This window comes from Plutella xylostella, chromosome 11, assembly GCF_932276165.1.
Source record: "Plutella xylostella chromosome 11, ilPluXylo3.1, whole genome shotgun sequence".
Lineage (NCBI taxonomy): Eukaryota > Metazoa > Arthropoda > Insecta > Lepidoptera > Plutellidae > Plutella > Plutella xylostella.
The window spans coordinates 3,965,625-3,988,975 of NC_063991.1; the positions used below are offsets into that span (position 1 = coordinate 3,965,625).

General features: G+C 39.2%; 4 protein-coding genes across 7 annotated transcripts in view; 1 reads left to right on the top strand and 3 right to left on the bottom strand.

The window, feature by feature from the left end:
- Positions 1-23,351, top strand: part of LOC119693291 (zinc finger protein 1 homolog) — a 538,991-nt gene that overhangs the window by 441,338 nt on the left and 74,302 nt on the right. The gene's annotated exons all lie outside the window — the stretch shown is intronic.
- Positions 1-23,351, bottom strand: part of LOC119693295 (zinc finger protein 62 homolog) — a 61,757-nt gene that overhangs the window by 34,839 nt on the left and 3,567 nt on the right. The gene's annotated exons all lie outside the window — the stretch shown is intronic.
- On the bottom strand, positions 4,268-10,232 carry LOC125488574 (zinc finger protein 714-like). The gene is made up of 3 exons (XM_048623921.1): positions 10,081-10,232; positions 8,378-8,529; positions 4,268-6,226 (listed from the first exon to the last, which is right to left on the bottom strand). Exons 2-3 carry the CDS (start codon positions 8,505-8,507, stop codon positions 4,374-4,376), a joined length of 1,983 nt encoding a protein of 660 aa, XP_048479878.1. The 5' UTR covers positions 8,508-8,529; positions 10,081-10,232; the 3' UTR covers positions 4,268-4,373.
- Positions 13,966-23,351, bottom strand: part of LOC105392845 (zinc finger protein 184-like) — a 342,691-nt gene continuing 333,305 nt past the window's right edge. The window contains exons 6-7 of the mRNA XM_048624309.1: positions 16,346-16,506; positions 13,966-15,412 (exon numbers count right to left, since the gene is read on the bottom strand). Of these exons, the coding sequence (XP_048480266.1) occupies positions 14,160-15,412; positions 16,346-16,506 (1,414 nt within the window). The 3' untranslated portion in view covers positions 13,966-14,159. The remainder of the gene's footprint in view (positions 15,413-16,345; positions 16,507-23,351) is intronic.

Consider the following 23,351-nt stretch of genomic DNA (forward strand, 5'->3'; position numbering starts at 1 on the left):
CGCATAATAATGTCAGATTACCAGCATTAGTTGATAAGATTATAGCCGTGGTTTGCAAGAATTCATAAAAGGGTGTGGGAGAAACTGTATATTTTAAATGGTTTTTTACTAATATACCTACACCACATCGTCCGTCCTTACCGTTTTGGTAGACGAAGTTGTAGCTGGGTATATTAAAAGTATTTTTATCTCTAAGCCAGGTCTCATTTAATAGACAAATATCAATGTCGTTGTCATATAAATATTTTATAAACAATGGTTTTTTGTTCATAGCGCCCTCTATATTATATTGTGATATTCTAATAAAATCTTTATTCATTTTTTAGTGTTTTTGTTAAAATTTCTTTTATTACTGTTGTTGTTATCGTCCTACCACCATTGCCAATGGCCACCAACGCGGCAACCAATCCCTTCAGTACAATTTCATTGGATAAAATTTCATTTATTAAATTTTCGTTACTTAAAATTGTTTTTGTTTTATTCTGAATAGTCTCCCTTTCGTGTACCTTAGACTTTTCCGTTATATTTTCATTAGTTTTAAGTATTGTTTTAGCTGCTGGTGTTGCAGCTGCTGGTGCTTTCATGGAAGAGGCATACTTAGGATTTCTGGCACGTGGTGCTGGAAAGTCCTTCCCATAATTTTGAAAAATGTTGTCATTTTTGTTATTTTTCATCGCCGAAGCGTATGTTTTATTTTTTAATTCATGAATTTTAGTTTGTTTTATGGGGCAGTCCCTTGAAATGGCCAGGTGCTCTCCGCTACAGTTGATACATTTGACAGCTTCATTCTTACATTCTAAATAATGATGGTCCCCGGCACATATGGAGCACCGTTGAGCCGACTTACATATTTTAGCTCCGTGATTGAATTTGAAGCACTTGAAGCACTGCAACAACGGTGCTACATACTCATGTACCTGGAACCTGAAGATGTCCAGGTAGACAGCTTCGGGCAACGAATTTGCCAAAAATGTCACACTCACAGAATTAAATGGCTTAACTTCACCATTTACCTTGCGCGTAAAGCGCCGTACTGCCACTATTTCTAATGACGACTGTAATTTCCTAAAAAGTTCCTCATTGCTTATGTTTGTGGGTACAAATCTTAAAACGCCGATTTTCTCCACAGACCTGGCTGGAATGAACGCCTTCATTTCATATTTCTAAAGGAAACTCTCGTTTTTCAGAAAATTGTTAGCAGTGTTTGTCTGAGAGAAGGTCACTCCTATTTTGCTTGCGTTGATTCGCTTTATGTTTGTGACTCCTTTAATTTCATTCCGAAATAATGTGGCCAACATCAGGGGATTCTTGTTCCCGAGCCGCTCGCCCGCCTTCGTGCTTTCTACAAATACGAGGTACTCACCGCTGCCGCTGCCGGTACTCACGTCTGGAAACACTCTCTTGTAGTTAGGTTTTGTATAGGGTATGTACATGTCGGAATAGTGGATTGCAGAGACTCTTCCTCATCATTGTCCCGGCCCCTCTTCAGATTGGGCGGGGAAGCTCGATCTCCACCCCCAGGGGACCCAGCCCCCGGAGGCTCCTCCATTTTATACACCAAGTATATACAAGTTAATTACAATATATTACAGTATTAATTTACAGTGTTTAACTAAGTTTTAATAATTTTCGAAAAACTTTTGTAAAATCGCGCCTACTCTTTTCAAAAGCCCGCCAAAAAGTCTTTTCGTTTTCATTCATTCTTTCACAGAGTAACTGTCAAAATTGACTCACATGCAACACAAGTTAGAACCAATTCGTAACACAAGTCGATCTGAACACGATTGTGAGCCAATTCATGTCGGGAGTGCCAAATCTAACTTGAAATTGCCATTAACTTGTGTTCAATCTTAACACAATATGAATTTACGTCTTGCGTGCCAAGAGTAGGCCTACAGGACTTAACAGGACTGTATGAAATAACCGCGGTATCGAAGTTTATCAGCTAACTGAAATATATAGAAATTTCAACGCGAAGTTTTAGATAGAAAACATTGCATGATAGGTAATATTCCGCCTCCTTGTACTACAAGTTTTGTTTAGTTTGCTGGTAGTTACAGTGAAACTATAAAGTCCTGAAATTAATGTTTGAGGAACTAAAATTTTCAGGAGCCTGGCACCATTAGAAAAGAAACATAAAAGTCATAACAATTGTTTATGTCAATAGGCGGTTGGCTGTTTTTTTGAATTTTCTTATTAATTATAAGGATAATCTAGATAAAAGCAACAATTTACGCTTGATTGCAATTAGGAAGATGAAGAAAAATATTCGTAGTCAAGCTAGTGAAGTTATTTATCGAGTTTTAATACAATGTTTAGCGGAACGTCAAGCTGGACACATTTTGTCGAATTTGGAGGATGTTTACGCACGTACAGCGTCTATGACGGGTATGTAGCATTGTACAAATTGTAATAACTCATTTTTTATTAGTACCAACGCATCATTTATCGATAAACCTAGGTTTAGAGCCCAAGTCGAACATTGTTTACATATCACTGTAAGGTCAAACCTTAACATTTTGATACTTGAAGATATATTTTTTGTTTACTTTGTGGCGGACTCCTAGCCACTAGTTCAGACGAAGATCAACAGATGGCGCTCGGAACGCAATACAGAGAAGATGTATGGGAACTACGCAAATTACTATGAAAATCCTACATCGCGCATTCGAAGTTTCTCACCTACTCTGCAATATATTATATAAATCCCCAACGCTAACCGTTGGGCAGCTGCCCGCCAGGCCACACCACCCGGCCTGGTCGGAGGATCCTCCCTTTGCATGGGGATGCTCCAACACCTCCAGCATCTCCATACTTACTAAATTCACATTGTGTGAATTTGGGGGGCATTGTGTAACTCAAAAAGATTTTTTTATTTTATTTTATAGTTATATCGGACCAGCGCGCAAAAGAGGGCAAAATATGGAGTATTTCTAACTCCTGGAAGAAACAGAACTGACCGTCCAAAAAGAGAAATTGATGTCTTTACTATGTGTGCCCTTCGTCAACAGATCCAGTTTTTTATACAGTTGTAATAACGTTATCTAAATAAATATTTATTGGTTTCACTATTAGCCTTCATATTAACACCTTCTAGCTTGTATAAGAGCTTTTTTGTGGATGGTAAGTTGTTTTTAAAATACATAAATAGGTAGGAAGTTAACAGGCAAAATTTCAAGTATCAAAGTCAGTTATGTTTCGCTATATAGGGTTGCTACATGAAAGATAGCAGTGCCCTCATTTAATTTCAGGACTTTATAGTTTCACTGTACTTACCTATAGCAGCGCTGTCATGTAGCATTTCATAGCTTGACAGAGGAGCGGCTTCTTATTGTAAGAGAAGTAGGTAGGTATTACGTTCCTTGGACTCACCTCACTCTCTCACTCCATTAAAGTACTTTTATATGTATATTGATGTACCTAGATCATACCTAATCCTGCATGAAGCCTGCCTAAAGTGGAATGATATTAAATCTTCTTAGTTACTACTTTCCTACTAGAGTTAGTGAGGACCCCGCGTCCCCCGCAGCCCCGCATAGTCAGACACATTGCCACAGAGGAACAATACACTAGACGTTGCGCTCAACTCCCCGTCTCCATGCTGACCCGCATGGGGAGTGCGAGTTTTTACTCCGTTAGAATAGCGGCGAGTAAACGCGAATTTGTGTACCGCGAGAGAGTCACCACCTAGCGGTATACGCGCTGCACTAGCTCCGCACCGTCTAAATGTCGATTTTCACTGCTCAATCGGTTATGAAAAACCCACATTTGGCCCTCAGTTAAGTTGCCGAGGTGCGGGGGACGCAAGGGCGGTACCAGGCGGTACGTTGTTCTTAAAACGCCAAAAAATTGGATCGCATTCTATAACACTACTACAAATAAACTCTCTAGCGTAGGTATTTATTGATTGTTGAGGTACAATAAGCAATTAATCCTGGTACTCATACAAGGTACATTGTAGTTAAAATCACTCTTTAAAATTATATAGGTATTTACTGTCCAATATTTTATTCACATAAGAGTAATGACAAAATATGCTTTGAATGAGTAGCTAGTAGCCGCCGCAGACGCCGTGTCCCGGTCGTCGGTGCACACATGGCGGCGTACAGTTGACGGCGAGCTGCGAGCGCAAGCGCTGAGCTGGACAGAAGCCAGGACAGTTGCTGAGGACAGGACGGCGCGGCGCACTCTTGCGAAGGCCCTCTGTACCACCGCGGCACTAGCACAGCAACAGGTACCACAAACATGAAAACAACAAACAACAGTATTATGCCATAATAATGTTTATTAAAAATAAAGAACCATTTAGATTTTTTAACCTAGCGATTAATGACATTTTATACTGTTCCAAGGCTTCCAATTGAGCCGGGATTTCAGGCATCTCGGTGTACAACAGGACGCTGTCCTTGAGCAGCCGGGTCACTCAGTAGTGAGTCACACGTGACGGCTACAGACGGCGCCGCTAGAAAGCGACCGTCCGCGCCGATGTCAGAATTGCAACTGAGGTGGTTAGTGTAGGTGGAGTCGCTTGTATGTGGGTGTAGGAGAGCGTGTCGACAACGCGGCCTGTGCGTCGCCGGCGCTGCCTGCAGTGAGGGGACAGGCGGAGGCCGAGCCCTCGCCCGCAGCGCGCCCCACTGACACTCACTGACATCCCGCTGTTTCACGCCGTGTCTTGTACTATGTTTCCTCATGTTTCCCGGATTTCTCATTTTTTCCGACGCATCAGAATCATATGGCTGTGCTGCAGTGTGAAGTAACTTATGCTTCTTAAGAGTATCTCTTCGGTTAAAAGATTTCGGGCAAGTGTCACACTGGAATGGCTTTTCGCCAGTGTGTAGTAATTTGTGAGATTTCAATGTGGACCATCGCCTAAATATGTTCTTGCAAATGTCACAATGGAATGGCTTTACGCCAGAGTGAAGTAACTTGTGTGCCTTTAAATTTCTTATATTTTTAAATGTTTTCTTGCAAATGTCACACTCGAATGGCTTTTCACCAGTGTGAACGAACTTGTGGTGCTTCAAATGATTTTTTTGTGCAAATGTTTTAGTGCAAATGTCACACTGGAACGGCTTTTCTCCAGTGTGAAGTAACCTGTGGCTCTTTAAATTACTTCTTCGGGTAAATATTTTCGTGCAAATGTCACAATCGAAAGATTTTTCGCCAGTGTGAATTAACTTGTGTGCCTTCAAATAACTTATTCTTTTAAATGTTTTCTTGCAAATGTCACACTCGAACGGCTTTTCGCCAGTGTGAACTAACTTGTGGGTTTTCAAATGAAATCTTTGGGTAAATGTTTTCGTGCAAATGTCACATTCGAATGGTTTTTCGCCAGTGTGAATTAACTTGTGTGCCTTCAAATTACTTATTCTTTTAAATGTTTTCTTGCAAATGTCACACTCGAACGGCTTTTCGCCAGTGTGAACTAACTTGTGGATCTTCAAATTAAATCTTTGGTTAAATGTTTTCATGCAAATGTCACACCCGAATGGCTTTTCGCCAGTGTGAATTAAAATGTGCTTTATCAAGCTGGTTTTTTTGCTGAATGTTTTCGTGCAGGTGTCACACACAAATGCTTTCTCACGTGGGTATATGATTTGTTTACGTTTCACAAGAGAAGCCGAGGCTTTAGTTGAGTGAGTGGTCTCGGTGTGTGTGCTCGTGTAATGTTCACTATACGCTTCAGTGGTGGGGAACAACACTGCACACTGAGCACAGTAACAGTTGTTGTTCAATAGAGTTGTATAACAGTTTGTTAAAATAATTTTAGCTCGCAAACATTTTTCAATTTTTTCATAATTCTGTTTAGTTATCCTCATGCTTCTATTTTCATCAGTGTATATTGACACTGCCAAATCTTGATCATTGTTTGTTTTGTTGTTTTCAACATTATTACAGTCACCTGGTGCATCAGTTTCTCGTTCTTCGTCAGACTCATCTACTTGTATCTTGCCTAGTATAATTCTGTTCCTGTAAAATGGCAATTCATTTGGTACAACATTCTCTGATTCCTTCTTGATTTCAGTTTCAATTTCATGAAATTCTGTCAAACTGTTGCGCTTGACAGTTATTTTGTCATCCATGTCAGTACACAGGTGGTCAGGTTTCACATCCAGGTCTTGAGTGGAGCACTCGGTAGGATGATCCCTACTGTAGACCGTTAAATTGTGTAGTTGATTTTTGTATTTATTTCTCTTTGGTACTTCCAGGGTTGTAAATGTTTCTGTAAGGTACAATAAAATTTATTTGGGATAGATATAATATATATAATTAATGTGCTTATATGAATGATATGAATATTGATATTAATTAATATTATACTGAATAAGGTTGAATGTTAACTACAAATAAATAAGTCATATGAATACTTGATATGAATGAAGAAAGAGTAAATATTCTACTTTTTAGTTTACAACGCTAGAGTCGCTCTGTGGTTTGTCACTGCTGTGAAAATGTTAGCCAGATTAGTGTTAGTTTCATTCAATTTTGTTAAGATAGAGATATGTCAGCCACTGGATTAGAAGTACAGTCAGCTGCATAAGTAGTAACACTTTTGAACCTTGTCAAACTCACCAACTGCCTGTTTGTTCATTCAACCATTGTCGTTTTGTTTAGTAGGTAGTTTGATACGGTACAAAAGTGTATAGCTACTTATGCAGCTGACTGTACATGCACATAATATCAAAATGTATGAAAACCGCATCGACCATATTTTCGCGGCCGTCTCGCTCGGCTCCCTGCTCGCCGAAGCACCAGAATGTGATGTATTTGTGGATAGAATGAGTTCACTGATGAATGTATGCAGGGGAATGTTAGAGAGAAGTGTGAGTGCTATAATTATAAATAAATAAATATAAATATGTGGGGACATCTCACACACGGCCATCCGACCCCAAGCTAGGCAGAGCCTGTATTATGGGTATCGGACAGCTGATATATCTACACAAATACATAGATACATACATTCATATACATATATATTTAATATCAACACCCAAGACCCAAGTACAAATATCTGTATTTAAACAAATATCTGCCCCAGCCAGGAATCATCGACAGCCACGATCTTGGGCATAGCATAGCAGTCAGGGTCACTAACCACTACACCAGTCAGTTACTTCATTATGTAAATTAAGTAACGCCAGAGATGCGGGTTTGAATCCTGCCCAATGAGTTCTTTTAACTTAAGTACAATGTATACCATCACTCTTATAGTGAAGGAAAACATCGTGAGGAAACCTGCATATCTAGATCTAGCACATCTAGATATGTGAACCCACCAACCCGCAGTGGACCAGCGTGGTGGGAAATGGTCCAAGCTTAGGAAGGCAGTTTAGACCTTGGGGACATGCAAAGGTTCCACTCGAGAGAGCCCGGTGCAGGTACTTACACCCTCACAGAGAATGGAATGGAATGATATGATTATGGAAGATAAATTTTTAAAATAAAAATCACATAAAAAACACACACCATCCGACCCCAAGCTTGGCAGAGCCTGTAATATGGGTATCGGACAGCAGATACATTTACACAAATCCTACATAGATACATATTAAATATTAATATCAACACCCAAGACCGGAGTGCAAACAAATATCTGTCTTTAACAATTTATATCAGCTGGGAATCGAACCCGGGACCTTCGGGATAGCAGTCAGGGTCACTAACCACTACACCATTCAACCATAGATGAGTATAGCTTAGAAAACTTTGATCAGGCCAGCATAATATTTCCTCATTAGTACAGGGTGTCCAACTGTCCAGTAAGTAGTAAGTACCTACGACAAACTGCATGGGGTGGTAGCCTAGGTCTAGGCTAATGATGGGCGATTATGAATGACAGCAACAATCGAATGGTTTGATACCACTAATATCAATAATCGAATTTGCAAACCAGTGAACCACAAATTTTGATAATCGAATGATCACATGACACTATTCGAATAAGAGGAAAATAGAGAAGAGGAAATTAGAATAAGAGGATATGAATAAAGTCTATAATCGAATTATTCGATTATGGTTAGTGATAATCGTGCACCTTTAAGTCTAGGCCTACCTAAACCACATGAAGTATGTTCCTTTAGAAACGATACAAATATGCCAAATAATTATCCAATATTTTATTTAAAAGCTGAATTCGCAGCGAGAATTAAACTCATTCCAGGAACATTGTTTAAAAAATGTTTTGATGATTAGATTATTTGTTGGCGTATGTGTATCGTTTCTGAAGGAGCATACTATGATAATATAATTGTGATAAAATACATTTTGATGAATAACAAAGATTTTGTGTTTAATTGATCTTTTCCCTATAATTTTTAAACAGAGTTGTATAATATAAATGTATCCTTAACAGAGCATTCAAATTACAAACCTGGTGCTACACCTTCATTTGTATCAAAATCAATTATTTCTTGTTTGAGAACGGCAAGATCTGAAAACACACTCATCACAGTAGGGTTGTTCAACAGATCATGTTCCTCTATGTCCATGCCATCCTCCATCTTATTGTGTGGTTTCGTACAACTAAAACATGAGAAATATATTCAAATAGCAATTAATGACTTCTAACTAAGTAGTATAATATAATGAAATATATTCTGAAGGCACAAAATTTAATTTTAGCTATGTAAAACTAGAAATGTTGCCAGTGAAATATGAGATTTGACTTAACACTCATCATCGTCATCATCATCTCAGCCATAGGACGTCCACTGCTGAACATAGGCCTCCCCCAATGATTTCCACCTTGTCCGATCGGAGGCGGCCCACATCCAGTGCTTCCCCGTGGACTTGACTATATTGTCTGTCCATCTCGCGTGGGGCCGCCAAACAGTGCGCTTACCGGTACGTGGTCTCCACTCTTCTGCTCCACCGACCATCAGTCCACTCACTAACAGTAACACTCATACAGCCTGATTATAAACAAAGAATGTATATGTCGCAGACAACTGGTTTAATCTCCTGTTTGATTGAACCACTAGCCCGTTCATTGGATGGCGCTATTCAGTTGTATGACTAAAGGACAACTCGTCAAGTCGTTGATTGTAACGTTCGACGTCTTGACTGAACGTCATTCAGCGAAGTCGTTGAATGGGATATAGTATAGCAACTTTGTAATGTCTGGTTAGGGTGAACATCATCAGACAAGAGTCAACAAAAAGACTATGTTACAAAGCTCTTATCGCACAAATTAACTAAACAATAACAATAAACGTACCTTCATATTGTTGTTCATAATTATCCAGTTTCGCCACTTTTTTTCTTTGAAACTATCCGCCCGCGGCGTAATATTAGGTAAATCCATGTTGTCACACTATTTTAACACAAATAACGCACTTTAAAGCTAATTTATTTGCAAAAAACTATCAATATAGCTGCTTTTTGTGTCAGCTGTTAGCTGTTAGACGCCATATTTGTTTTATTCACCACCTGACTGATTTTAAGTCAGCTAACTAGTTGGACGTTTTGTGACACTTGTACAATCAACGTTCGGCCTAGTCATACAACTGAACAGCGCCATCCAATGAACGGGCTAGTGGTTCAATCAAACAGGAGATTAAACCAGTTGCCTGCGACATATATAAGGTTATGACAGCCTAAAATTAGAATTTGTGCCTTCAGAAACAGCATCAATATAATCCTTTATTGCAGAAATACATGAGTGTAAAAGGTGGGAAAAATAGTAAGTAGGTATTCAGAACCATTTTCTACCAGTTTTCATAACATGCAAGAAGATTTATAGTTAATAATTTTATAAAAATTCAATAGACTGGTGCATGATAATCTGTTTAGTGCACCAGATTTAGAGCTAAAACGATATAGACTTTTTGAATAGGAGGCCACAAACAAACACTCATATAGCATTTGAAGAGGAAGGACACCCTCACCCCCTACCACCAGCTAATTAAAGACCTCTGCAGGCTCTCTCACTTCCACTGAGCCAACAGCCACCGACAACTCTACATTCTGCCACATATTCACTCTTGTGTGTAGCATAGATATAGCAAACAAATGGAGGAAAAGCTAACCTCAAGACCAGAAGTAAGTATGAAGGTTTTATAAAACTATTCTTACCCAATGCAGTGCTAAACACTTTATTCAGCAGACTATCGGTGAAATTATCATTTATTAGCTTTAAGGGTGCGAATAGTTAAGAATATTTTTAGGTTTTTGACAAAAACACATCCAAATACTGAAATACAAGACAAAGCCAAGCTGTCATATATCATTAACATTTTGTTTGTAAATGAAAGTACTCTGTGGTTTTTGTTTTAATTTCACAGATTAAGTATTTCATTTTTACATCAACACCACCGCCGCCACAGCCGAGGCCTCACATGTTCCTTCTTGAGAGCTCTTACTCACATATTCTCACGTATTCTCGAGTAAAAGCAAGATAAAAATTATAAGTAAATTTTAAAAAGGAAAGACAAGCAAAGTAGATATCATAGACTAGTTTTGATGACAAACAACAGATGGCTCTGAGAACTCAATACCGGTACAGGACTGTATGAAATAACCGCGGTATCGACGTTTATCACATAACTGAAATATATAGAAATTCCAACGCGAAGTTTTAGATAGAAAACATTGCATGATAGGTAATATTCCGCCTCCTTGTACTACAAGTTTTGTTTAGTTTGCTGGTAGTTACTTACCTATAGCCACCTATAGCAGCGCTGTCATGTAGCATTTCATAGCTTGACAGAGGAGCGGCATTCTTATTGTAAGAGAAGTAGGTAGGTATTACGTTCCTCGGACTCATCTCACTCTCTCACTCCATTAAAGTACTTTTATACCTAGATCATAGGTACCTAATCCTGCATGAAGCCTGCCTTAAGTGGAATGATATTAAATCTTCTTAGTTACTACCTACTTTCCTACTAGAGTTAGTGAGGACCCCGCGTCCCCCGCAGCCCCGCATAGTCAGACACATTGCCACAGAGGAACAATACACTAGACGTTGCGCTCAACTCCCCGTCTCCATGCTGACCCGCATGGGGAGTGCGAGTTTTTACTCCGTTAGAATAGCGGCGAGTAAACGCGAATTTGTGTAGCGCGAGAGAGTCGCCACCTAGCGGTATACGCGCTGCACTAGCTCCGCACCGTACAAATGTCGATTTTCACTGCTCAATCGGTTATGAAAAACACACCTAGCCCTCAGTTATGTTGCCGGGGTGCGGGGGACGCAAGGGCAGCAAGTAACTACTGAAAAGGCTTGGTAGCCTTATGATCGGATCGGTGGTAGTAGAAGCAATGTTTAATTGTATAAGAAGAAAGGTTATTAATATGTAAGAACTCTTAATACCGAGATACAGATTCTGGCATAGTGACATCTATGTAAATACATAAAAACTACTTGATAACTGAACATACCGCCCACCAAGAACGTACGTTCTTCATTACCACCCTCACACCATGAGGTGAAGGGGGTAACTCCACAAGATGCATGGACTTGATAGCAAGCTGATAAGGACCTACATGCATCCTGTGTGCTTTAAGATGTGGCTGGTATATACAGTTATTTACATAAATTTTTACAATACAATTTTGATAAGAGCTAGGTAATTTACAATATAATTTTGATGAGTGCTAATTACAATAATTTTGATAAGATCTTCGCTGTTGCTGTTGTCTCTGGCACCGCTGAAGTGGCAGGCGATAGGCACGACGACGCTCCGCTCGTGAGTGTCGCCGCTGGCATCCTGTCACCGGGTGCACTGGACCGCTGCTGATGTCTGCTTGTCTCTGGCACCGCTGAAGTGGCCGGCGATAGACACGATGACGCTCCGCTCGTGAGTGTCACCGCTGGCATCCGGTCACCGGGTGCACTGGACTGTCACTGGCACCGCTGAAGTGGCAGGCGATAGGCAAGATGACACCCCGCTCGTGAGTGTCACCGCTGGCATCCTGTCACCGGGTGCACTGGACCGCTGATGCTGGGGCCGCTGACTCCGGTTAAGTTGACCCGAAGTGCGCCTTGATGTGTTGTCCTGGTGCCGCTAAGTGATAGGCGCGGTGGCGCAGCTCGCGGCGCCACTGCTAGCACCCATCACTGGGCACACCGGAGCTCGACTGCTGATGCAGCCATCCCTACCGGAACGATCCTTGGATCGCCCGGTTGACGCCTTCAGAGACGATGCGTCTCTGATTTCTAGCGCCTGATCAAAAAGTGGCTACTACTAGGGTGGTGTGGTCAGTGACCACATCCACCTGGATCCGGCTCGAAGGACCATGAAAAGGCTTGGTAGCCTTATGTTCGGATCGCTGGTAGTAGAAGCAATGTCAGGGGGGGGTCACTGCCTTAATGGCTGAACTTTTAGTAGAAGGTAGCGGCATCTCTTTATATTACTCTTATTACCAAAAAAGATGTAAGATGGCGTTATGAACAAGACCATAGAACAATAACAAGACACATAGATAAGTAGTATTTGAATGTCAACATTGTCATGATCTATGGCTATTATGAAGAAATTGCGTGTCAGTGTCAGTTCAGTTGTCTTACAATGTCTCGCAAATAACATTTTTGTAATAAAAGCCTATACTCTCGGTATACTTATCGTTATTTATAAATTTTATATACCTACAAATAAAAATAAACATGGTGTGTTAAGAAAAAGCATCTTTATCCGCAAAAAGTGTTTTTATGAAATTCTTGTGACCTGACAGATTCCATATGGATCCAGGTTCCATGTGGTTCCACGGCACTGGCAAAGAGCGATCGACATCTTCATATCCGCTGAAGATTAAAATACTATGTGTACCAAACTGATAAATGTCGTCAAAGATTTGCCTATTTATCACCACAAGTGACAAGATTTGCTTCTCTTGGGAAACATAAACTAGCAAAACATGAAGTGGTTTTCATGGTGAAAGGAATAAAAAAGGAATACACACACCCACTCGCATATTATTTTACAAGTGACATGAACAAAACTGAACTGAAACATTGTTATATGCGAGGTAATAAAGAATTATATAATAATTTGTTTTTTATTTATTGTTGCATGTAGGTAGGTACATAAATAGATTGAACTTACATTTAGCTAATAAATGTAATAACTGTTGTGTGTAACTACGTTAAGGAAAATATGTCTTATATCTTTATAGATTGAAGTTAATAGCCGGATCCCCACCAGACGATCCAACGCGATCCGATCGCGCGATCCAAGAATTCTTACATACTAAACTTCTTGGATCGGGCGATCGGATCGCATTGGATCGTTTGGTGGAGATCCGGCTATTAACTTGTGATAACAATATCTATATATACAGGGTGTCCCAACAGGGCACCCTGTATGTATGTACAATGAGGCTGAGAAATATAAAGAGATGGCGTGGCGCTGTTCAGTATGACGTATAGAGTATGACAAAAAACTCCTCGAGATGCCACTCTTTTCAGAATTGTTTATTTTTTCTCTATGAGCAATGTTTATTGGTATATTAGAAAGGTTATTGACATGAAAGATAACTTAATACCGCGATGTAGTTTGCGGGATAGTGACATCTATGTAAATACGTAAATACTACTTGATAACTGAACAACTACGTTGTTCTTAAAACGCCAAAATATTTGATCGCATTCTATAACACTACTACAAATAAACTCTCTAACGTAGATATTTATTGATTATTGAGGTGAAATAAACAATAATTAATCCTGGTACTCATACTAGGTATATTGTAGTCTTTAAAATTATATAGGTAGTTACTGTCCAATATTTTATTAACATATGAGTAATGTCAAAACAAGCTTTGAATGAGTAGCTAGTAGCCGCCGCAGACGCCGTGTCCCGGTCGTCGGTGCACACATGGCGGCGTACAGTTGACGGCGAGCTGCGAGCGCAAGCGCTGAGCTGGACAGAAGCCAGGACAGTTGCTGAGGACAGGACGGCGCGGCGCACTCTTGCGAAGGCCCTCTGTACCACACAGGTACCACAAACATGAAAAAAACATCAGTATTTTGAAATAATATCGTTTATTTAAAATATAGACCATTTAGTTGTTTTCTCCATTGCAATTCGCATTTTATACTGTTCCGATGCTTCCAATGGAGTCGGGATTTCAGGCATCTCGGTGTACAACAGGACGCTGTCCTTGAGCAGCCGGGTCACTCAGTAGTGAGTCACACGTGACGGCTACAGACGGCGCCGCTAGAAATCAGAATCATTTGACTGTGCTTCAGTGTGAAGTAATTTGTGCCTCTTAAGAGTATTTTTACGGTTAAATGATTTCGTGCAAATATCACACTGGAATGGCTTTTCACCAGTGTGCAGTAGCATGTGTCTCTTCAATGTGAACCTATGGCTAAATGAGTTCTTGCAAATTTCACACTGGTATGGCTTTTCGCCAGTGTGAATTGACTTGTGTGCCTTCAAATGACTTATTTGGTAAAATGATTTCTTGCAAATGTCACACTCGAACAGCTTTTCGCCAGTGTGAACTAACTTGTGGGTCTTCAAATTAATTCTTTGGATAAATGTTTTAAAGCAAATGTCACACTGGAATGGCTTTTCCCCAGTGTGAGTTAACTTGTGTCGTTTTAAATTCGATATATCACTGAATGTTTTCTTGCAAGTTTCACACTGGAAAGGTTTCTCCCCAGTGTGTAAAAACTTGTGTAATTTCAGTGTGAACTGATGCCTAAATGTTTTCTTGCAAATGTCACACTCGAATGGCTTGTCGCCAGTGTGAATTAACATGTGCTCTATCAAGCTACTTTTTTTGCTGAATGTTTTCGTGCAGGAGTCACACACAAATGCTTTCTCACGTGGGTATATGATTTGTTTATGTTTCACAAGAGAAGCCGAGGCTTTAGTTGAGTAAGTGGTCTCGGTGTGTGTGCTCGTGTAATGTTCACTATACGCTTCAGTGGTGGGGAACAACACTGCACACTGAGCACAGTAACAGTTATGGTTCAATAGAGTTGTATAACAGTTTGTTAGAATAATTTTCCCTTGCATACATTTTTCCATTTCATAATACTGTTTAGTTATCCTCATGCTTCTATTTTCATCAGTGTATATTGACACTGCCAAATCTTGATCATTGTTTGATTTGTTGTTAACAACATTATTACAGTCACCTGGTGCATCAGTTTCTCGTTCTTCGTCAGACTCATCTACTTGTATCTTGCCAAGTATAATTCTGTTTCTGTAAAATGGCAATTCATTTGGTACAACATTCTCTGATTCCTTCTTGATTTCAGTTTCAACTTCATGAAATTCTGTCAAACTGTTGCGCTTGACAGTTATTGTGTCATCCATGTCAGTACACAGGTGGTCAGGTTTCACATCCAGGTCTTGAGCGGAGTACTCGGTAGGATGATCCCCACTGTAGACTGTTAAATTGTGTAGATTATTTTTGTTTTCATTTCTCTGTGGTACTTCCTGCGTTGTAAAGGTTTCTGTAAAGTACAATAAAGTTTAATTGGGATAAATAAATGAGCTTATGGAGGGTGACATGAATGAAGCAAGGATAAACATCCTACTTTTAAGTGGTATTGAACAAGGCTAGAGTTCGACTGCGGTTGTCACTGTTGATAATAATTAATGTATAGTTAATGTTAGCCAGATTAGGGTTAGTATGATTCTTTCATCAAATGTTATAAAGTATGCCAGTGCCAGCCACTACAATAAAGTGCAGTTCATCTCTTCACTCCTTTACAATAAAAAGAGATCTGTAGACTTCAACATACCATTATTATTATTATATTATGATTGTAAGTCATAGCTCATAAGAGCTACCCAACTGCAACCTCGCCTCGTACAGTTAGTATTTTTTAAATGATCTTGATGCACTCACTACATCAACTATGTCGCATCACCGCATCGCCACAGTCGCATGCCCTCCACGTGAAGACGACGGGTGGACCACACAGTGAAAACATGCTGCTCACACAATCTCCTTGATTCACTTGAGGATGGTATGTTGGCGATGCGCTGCTCCTAGTGCAAATTGTTAACAGAGTATACAGAAATTCCTGGACCTCTGAACTGGTCTCCAGTCGTAGACGGTGCAGGCTCCACTAGCAGACAGCGCTGTGCACTGGTTGACAATGCAAGGTCCACTGGTTGACTGCATGATGTTTAGGAGTGATGACATGGTGTCCACCTTGTCGACACGGAGGGGATGCTGTGCGACGAGGCAGTGCTGAGTGGCTCTAATGAGCTATGACCTTATAGATTACTTTCCAGTAATTTATAGTCATCACCCTTTAGTCCACTGCTAGACATAGGCCTCTCGGGCAGTGAAACAAACACTCTGAAGTTACCTAAGCTTCCAAATAAAAAACATTTGTTCACAATATCAAAACCATACCATTGTTCAATTTACAAACCTGGTGCTACACCTTCAACTATATCAAAATCAATGATTTCTTGTTTGAGAATGGCAAGATCTGGAAATACGCTCCTCACAGTAGGGTTGTTCAACAGATCATGTTCCTCTATGTAGATGCCATCCTCCATCTTATAGTGTGGTTTTGTACAACTAAAACAAAAGAAATATAGTCAAATTGCAATTTATTACTTCATAAAGTAACTAAGTAGTATACCTAATGATGTCGATTCTGAAGGCACAAAATTTAATTTTAGTGTTGTCAAACTAGAAAGTGAAACATTTGATTTAATGTAACACTCATACAGTCTATACTTGACACCTGAACAAGAAGAACCAGAGGTCACGTTTATTAGCTCGGGGGAACTCGCCATGACATGACCCCTGGTTCTTTTCGGCCAGGTGCCAAGTTAACATGCGCAGGTAGTAATTTTAAACAAAGAATTTAATGTTTTGACACTTCTAAAATTAGAATGGATGCCTTAAGAAATGAAATTAATATAATCTTTTATTGCAGAAATTATTGTACAAAAGGTGGGAAAATGCTAAGTATTCAAAACCATTTTCTACCAGTCTTCATAAGACACAAGAGATGTTTCAAAATAATAATATTGGTAAAAATCTAATGGAATGTATTATTTTAATATTTTTAATGTATCAGTAGATTAAGAGCTTAAGGGATATGGAGTTTTCGAAAAGGACGCCACAAATAAACAATAGCATTTGATGAGGAAGGCCGCCATCACCACCTAACCCCAGCTAATTAAAGACCTCTGCAGGCTCTCTCACTTCCACTGAGCCTACAGCCACCGACAACTCTACATTCTGCCACATATTCACTCTTGTGTGTAGCATAGAATGATTTAGCAAACAAATGGAGGAAAAGCTAACCTCAACACCAGAAGTAAGTATGAAGGTTCTATGTAGATAACTATTCTTACCCAATGCAGTGCAAAATACTTTATTCAGCAGGCTATCGGTGAAATTAGCATTTATTAGCTTTGGGGGTGCTAATTAGTTAAGAATATTTTTAGCTTTTCGACAAAAACAAATCCAAATACCGAAATACAAGCATAATATTCTAGAATCTAGTCTAGTCTATGTACAAGCCAAGCTGTCATGTCATTTCATTGACCATAGAGTAAAGGCGCCGACACATTAGCGGACTGTGCACGGTCTTTTGGGACGCGCTTGCAGACGCGTCCTATAGGTAGATAAAGTAGTTAATATCGTTTACAGTCGTCGAAATATAATAGGCCCGTTCGACAGCTACACAATTTTGCTATTTATACTCTTGATTTACTTGATGAAATCCATAAAAAGACACATATTCTAGCTTATTAATAATTAAAATAAATTTAATTTATTCAATACAAGAAACACATAAAAAAAACTTAAAGTTACAAGAATAACAATGAAAATATGTTGTACAAGATAATAGTAAGCTTCTGAAACCTGCACTAGGGAGACCTGCGGCAGGTATCAGTGCCCTTACAGTTAGAGTGTTACAGTATAAAGTTAGATCTTTACAGTTCAAGATAAATGTTTATTTAAGTATTGGTAATATTTTATTTTAAGTGCGTGTGTGTGTGTGTGTGCGTCTGCGTGCGTGTGTGTATGGTTGAGTCTTTTTGTAATTTTGAAAACTTTTTATTACACTTTTTATTGTTTAACGGCCGAAAGAAAAAATAACTTTTAAGGCAAATAATGTTAAGTATTTATTGTTTGGATGTTTGGATTTTTCATGACTTAGGTTTGACACCAGCTGTATTTGCTTTATGTAGTAAGACTGGTAGAAGCAAAATATGATGGAAAGTTATGTGATTTAAAATCAAAAATAAAAGCCATTAATATAACTTGTGTTCTTTATTACTAAATTATACATATACAGCAAAAATCAGCCTAGTCAGGTTATTTTAGTTCCTTGAAATTCACAGCCTCTGGACAAGGTTGGCCCTCATGCGCCCTGCATCTGCATCAGCAGCACCATAAGCCACGTTACCAATATGCTGCACCCGAATGTTACCAGCAACAGGCAAGTTGTCGTCACTGGTACATTGTGTGCATTTGCTATATTGTGTAGTACACAGCAGTCATTTACTATTTTCGCAGCTTTGGTGGGCTCATAGTGAAGCACACGGTGTACCAGCAAACATCTCCAGCGTGTTTTAAGGGCCCTAATGCACCGCTCCACAGTATTTCTGACACGGCATTGTAGATCAGTGTAGTGTTCTTCTGGGGATCCTACAGCTGCATTGAGGATAGGTGTTAACATCCACGGCCGTAGAGCATAACCAGAGTCCCCTGAAACCACTTTTAAAACAACAGTTAGGTACCTATACTTACTGAAAAAAAACAAATACCTACTGAAATAATTTCCTTCTAACTAATTACTTACTATTTACTAATTATGGAAGACCAAAAATTTGCAAGATTCACAAAACAAACATCAAAGAAATATTATTTTGTTCAAGATCATAAGAACAAGAAGACTTCAGCGTCACAATTAAAAAAAAAGTTATTTTCTACATTCTATGGTGACTCTATGGTTTAAAAGCTACTATTTACTAGTTGTAGACGGTTGGCCAACCCAAATTAGTACTTATGATTCCAACTATCCGATACAAAATACACTATCTCGGGTTTCGATAAAATATTCGCATACAAAATTTAACAAGATGGCGGCCGGTGGGTATTGAAGCCCATACCAACTATGACGTCATTATTCGACCCCAACCGAACATACACAATACGAATAGTGTCAAAATTTGCTTTTTGACAGTAAGATCACGGTGAAGAGAGTTATCAACGAGATAGAAAATAGCCCCGCTGTATTTGAATAGACAACGCTTGTCTCATTCCTTGTATAGAAACCCATGGAAGTAATAATACAACAGGAATGCGCACTGCACCAAAAAAACGAGCCGACAGAGATAGTCAGCACGGAGCCCTCCATCTCTTTCTATTTTTGGTGACCATAATTTTAGGTAATTCATGAGACATCACTTCTAATCTTTCATGTCGCGAATAGGTGTCGATGGTCTCAAAGTCACCTATTATTCGAATAATTCGATTGCAATGTAGGTACGAATGTATTTTGGTGATATGACAATTGAGTAAACTAATGGGGTGAAGGTAAAATTTGTATAGATGTGTTGTTGCAGCGCAAACTGCAATGTAATATTGATATGTTTTTTTTCCATATCAATTAGATATTCCCAAGGTTTGAACTAGCAACAACAATCTGTCTTTTTACCAAATTCTACTAAGATGGACTGGTTTTAATTAGAAAGTTAGGAGAAATAACTGACAATGATAAAAAGTCTTAGCAAAATCGCACTCTTTATTGTCAGGACTTTATAGTTCGACTGTAACGATAATAAACACTTGCGATGAATCGGGATTTATCATCGGGTTTAAAATGAGGCCAATTTGTGGGAATTACTTGGAACCACCTTTGCTATGTTTCTTCATTGGAAGGAAAGCTAAAATTTGGCAAAATATAATTTTAAGTAAATAAAATAAAGTTGGGTGTAGTGTTGACAAGAAAGTGTCAAAACAGGTTAATATTAAACGCAACTATGTACCTAAAACGTGTTTACTCTGTGGGTGTTCCGTTTACATAGTCTAGTAAAGTGTAGTTGATGAAAATCATAAGATTTCAAAAAAAATATCTCAACCTAAGTGCTTCCGCCGGTTTTATGCTTGATAAATTATCTTATAATACTCATATCTATCACCAAAAAAATCAACAGCTCATAACTCTTTACCAGCCTTATAAAATAACAGTCACAATAATACCTAATGATACTTAGGTATAAAATAAAACAAAAAGTTGAATGAAACAGGTCCTAATTAATGGAAAGTGATTCAAAAGTAAGAATGAATGGTCACCCTAACCATAACGTCTCTCACAACAGTATAAACGTCATCCGTCATCTTGACAACTTCGGTCTTGTCGTAAAGTATTTAGAAAAACTACCAATATTTTTTATGAAATTATTATTCATACAAATACCAAATATTTCATTAAAATTACATGTTTATAATGATTTATTATAAATTTGTTTTTGAAAATGATATGATATACAGTAGTCTATGAGTTAATTTAATATTTTTTTTGCATAGCTCTCTTCGTACAAAATCTACTAAAGTTTACACAACTAAATCCTGGCAATTGTTAGAAAGAGAGGAAGGGCTCTGTGGTAACCCTCTCTATCGGCTCGCGGCCTCTTTTACTTCAAATATAAGTCTTAAGGTGAATACGTTAGGTCTATTTTTGTTTGCATCATTTTGGTGAGTGCGCATTCCTGTTGTATTATTACTTCCATGTAGAAACCAAGCGTGCCATTATTTTTATACCTACTGTCACGTCAGTCACGTCACTTGAACGATTTAGTTTAGGAACGTCACTAATGACACTGCGCTAAAGGAAGATAATTTCACTCCCATTTTACACGCGAAGTACATGCACTTGCGTTGTCTACTCAAATACAGGTCTGTGGGCCTATTGTATTTCGACGACTTGTAGTGTATTGTATTCCACAAAAATCCGTCGACCTTATGGAGATGCTGGAGGTGGTAGTGCGTCTCCATGTAAAGGGAGGATCCTCCGACCAGGCCGGGTGGTGGGGCCTGGCGGGCAGCTGCCCCACGGTTAGCGTTGGGGTTTTGTTATATATTCCAGTGTTGCTGAGAAACTTTGATACTGCGATGTAGGATTTCTTAGAGACCTGCTTCAATTTCAAACATTGTCTGTGTGTTGTGTTGCGTTCCGAGCGTCATCTGTTGTTTGTGTGGCGAGGTGTCTGCCACAACCTTAATTGATTGTTGATTTTAATTTAGGATTATAGAGTATTTCCCATGTAATATTACGTTGAAGGAAAATATCGTGAGGAAAGTTGCACATCTAGATTCTAGATGTTTAGCCGAACTGCTTTGAAACATCAAGAATAAACTATAAAACCCTAAACTCCTTATTCTAAGCCTCTTTGTAATTGAATGAAACAAGACTAATCTGTGATTTGTTCAATGGGAGATTTTCAACCATAGACAACAACCATGGACAAAAACCGATTATAGATGGCGCTAGTAAAACTTCATACTCAACAGCACTGCATATTTTTTTAGCCGGCATGGATTCCAGTCCTTTCAGCCAATACAAAAACCCAATGGATGTGAATTCAACCATATGCAATAACTAGCTGTTATATTATGCATAATATTAAGTGTTAACTAGTTTAAGACAGCTTTGTACCATTTATGACATCCTCCGTCCCCTCAGAAGAATGCAGCGCATAAAAACGATAGGCCGGATGCCATCTATTGGTCAATTATGGAACTTTTAAACGTCAAAACAAAATCTCCCATTGTTCACTCACTAAACCCCACTAGTAATTATGTATGTTGTATTTTCTCTTGTCTTGTCACACGTTACCCCTTTCTTTATACTTTATATTTCCTTTCAATGTGGTTGTCTGGAAGAGATTACTTTTAGTAATAAGGCCGCCAATTGTACCATTTTTCTTTTCTATGTTTGTGATACTATTTCGTTTTGTGTGCAATAAAGTGTATTTTATCTTTTATCTTAAACCCCAACGACAAAATGTCATATTTTTGCAAATCTGTGAACAGGAATTTTGTCGGAATACAATATTGGCTACATATTACATAAATAAGGACTAATCAACGCAATCTTCAGTGTGAATCAATAGGTTTTTATTTAAAGTAGTGCCTACAACTTCTTATGGGGACAGAAATAGCGTGATTTGTTTGGAATCTCTAAAATTGTGATCTAGTGCCTTTGTTTACCACATTCGCCATACATAAAATAATAGACGGTAGGTAGGTAGGTATTGATTTGAGGGCATGATCAAAGCGCTCATGCTATATTTTACCAAGAGTAAGTGTAAGAGTATTCAATGTATTTTTACTTTACTTATACATTCGTTATAAAATATATTGCATTAAATCATGTTTACCAACATGTAGAACCAGAAATAATATTAACAGTAATTATTTATACAAAGTAGGTAGTAATGGGAAATTTTATAGCAGCTCTTAAATTGCCCTACACACACACACACACACACGCACTCACGCCTTGTACTAATGTACTCCCTTGCGGGGTAGGCAGAGGTGCATTGCTGCACCCACTTTTAAATTGCCCTATTAAAATAAATATATCGTAACTAAACAATTTTTATTCAGGCACAGGTTTTAAAGGTCCTCTTGCGTGTCGGCGCGTGTCTCGCGTGGGGGGCAGCCGGGGGGAGGGGGGGGGGCGCTCCCAGCGCCGAGGGCAGCTAGGGGCGAGCTGCAGGGACGCCGGTGTGAACTAACTGGATATGTATGTACAGTTGACGTCTTCTGCTATATGTTTTCTTACAAGTGTCACACTGAAATCGCTTTTCGCCAATGTGAATTGACTGGATGTGTCTAATCAAACATCTTTTCTGGCTAAATGTTTTCTTGCAAGTGTCACACTCAACTGACTTTTGACCAGTGTGAAGTGACTTGTGTTGACTCAAATTGCTTGAATGCCTAAACAATTTCTGGCAAATATTACACTTGAATGGTTTTTCGCCTGTGTGAATTAGGTTGGGTTCATTCAAACCTCTACCTTGATAAAAAGTTTTCTTGCTAGTTCCACACTCATATTTAATATCGCCATCGCTTGCAGTTGAACATGCTGATGCTGCGCAATGCCGGGGCTGAGTTGGCGCGTTTGCGGGCGGTCTCTCAGCCAGAGTCAGGGTTGTGGCTGCATGCTTTGCCATCGCCACAGTTGGGAACGTTGTTAGACAACGATTCCTTGCGGGTGGCGGTGGCTCTGCGTCTCGGCTGCACTGTGGTGGAACCCCATGTTTGTGTCTGCGGCGCGCGGGTGGATCAATCGGGACGTCACGGGTTACACTGTGTGCGTAGTGCGGGCAGGTTCTCACGGCACCATGCTATCAATGACATCGTCCGGAGAGCTCTTGTTTCTGCGGATGTCCCGGCGGTCC

Coding starts and splice junctions, on each gene's coding strand:
- LOC125488574 (XM_048623921.1), bottom strand. CDS start 8,507: ATGGAGGATGGCATGGACATAGAGGAACATGATCTGTTGAACAACCCT. Junction 6,227..8,377: donor AAATGAAGGTGTAGCACCAG/GTTTGTAATTTG, acceptor TGTACCTTACAG/AAACATTTACAACCCTGGAA.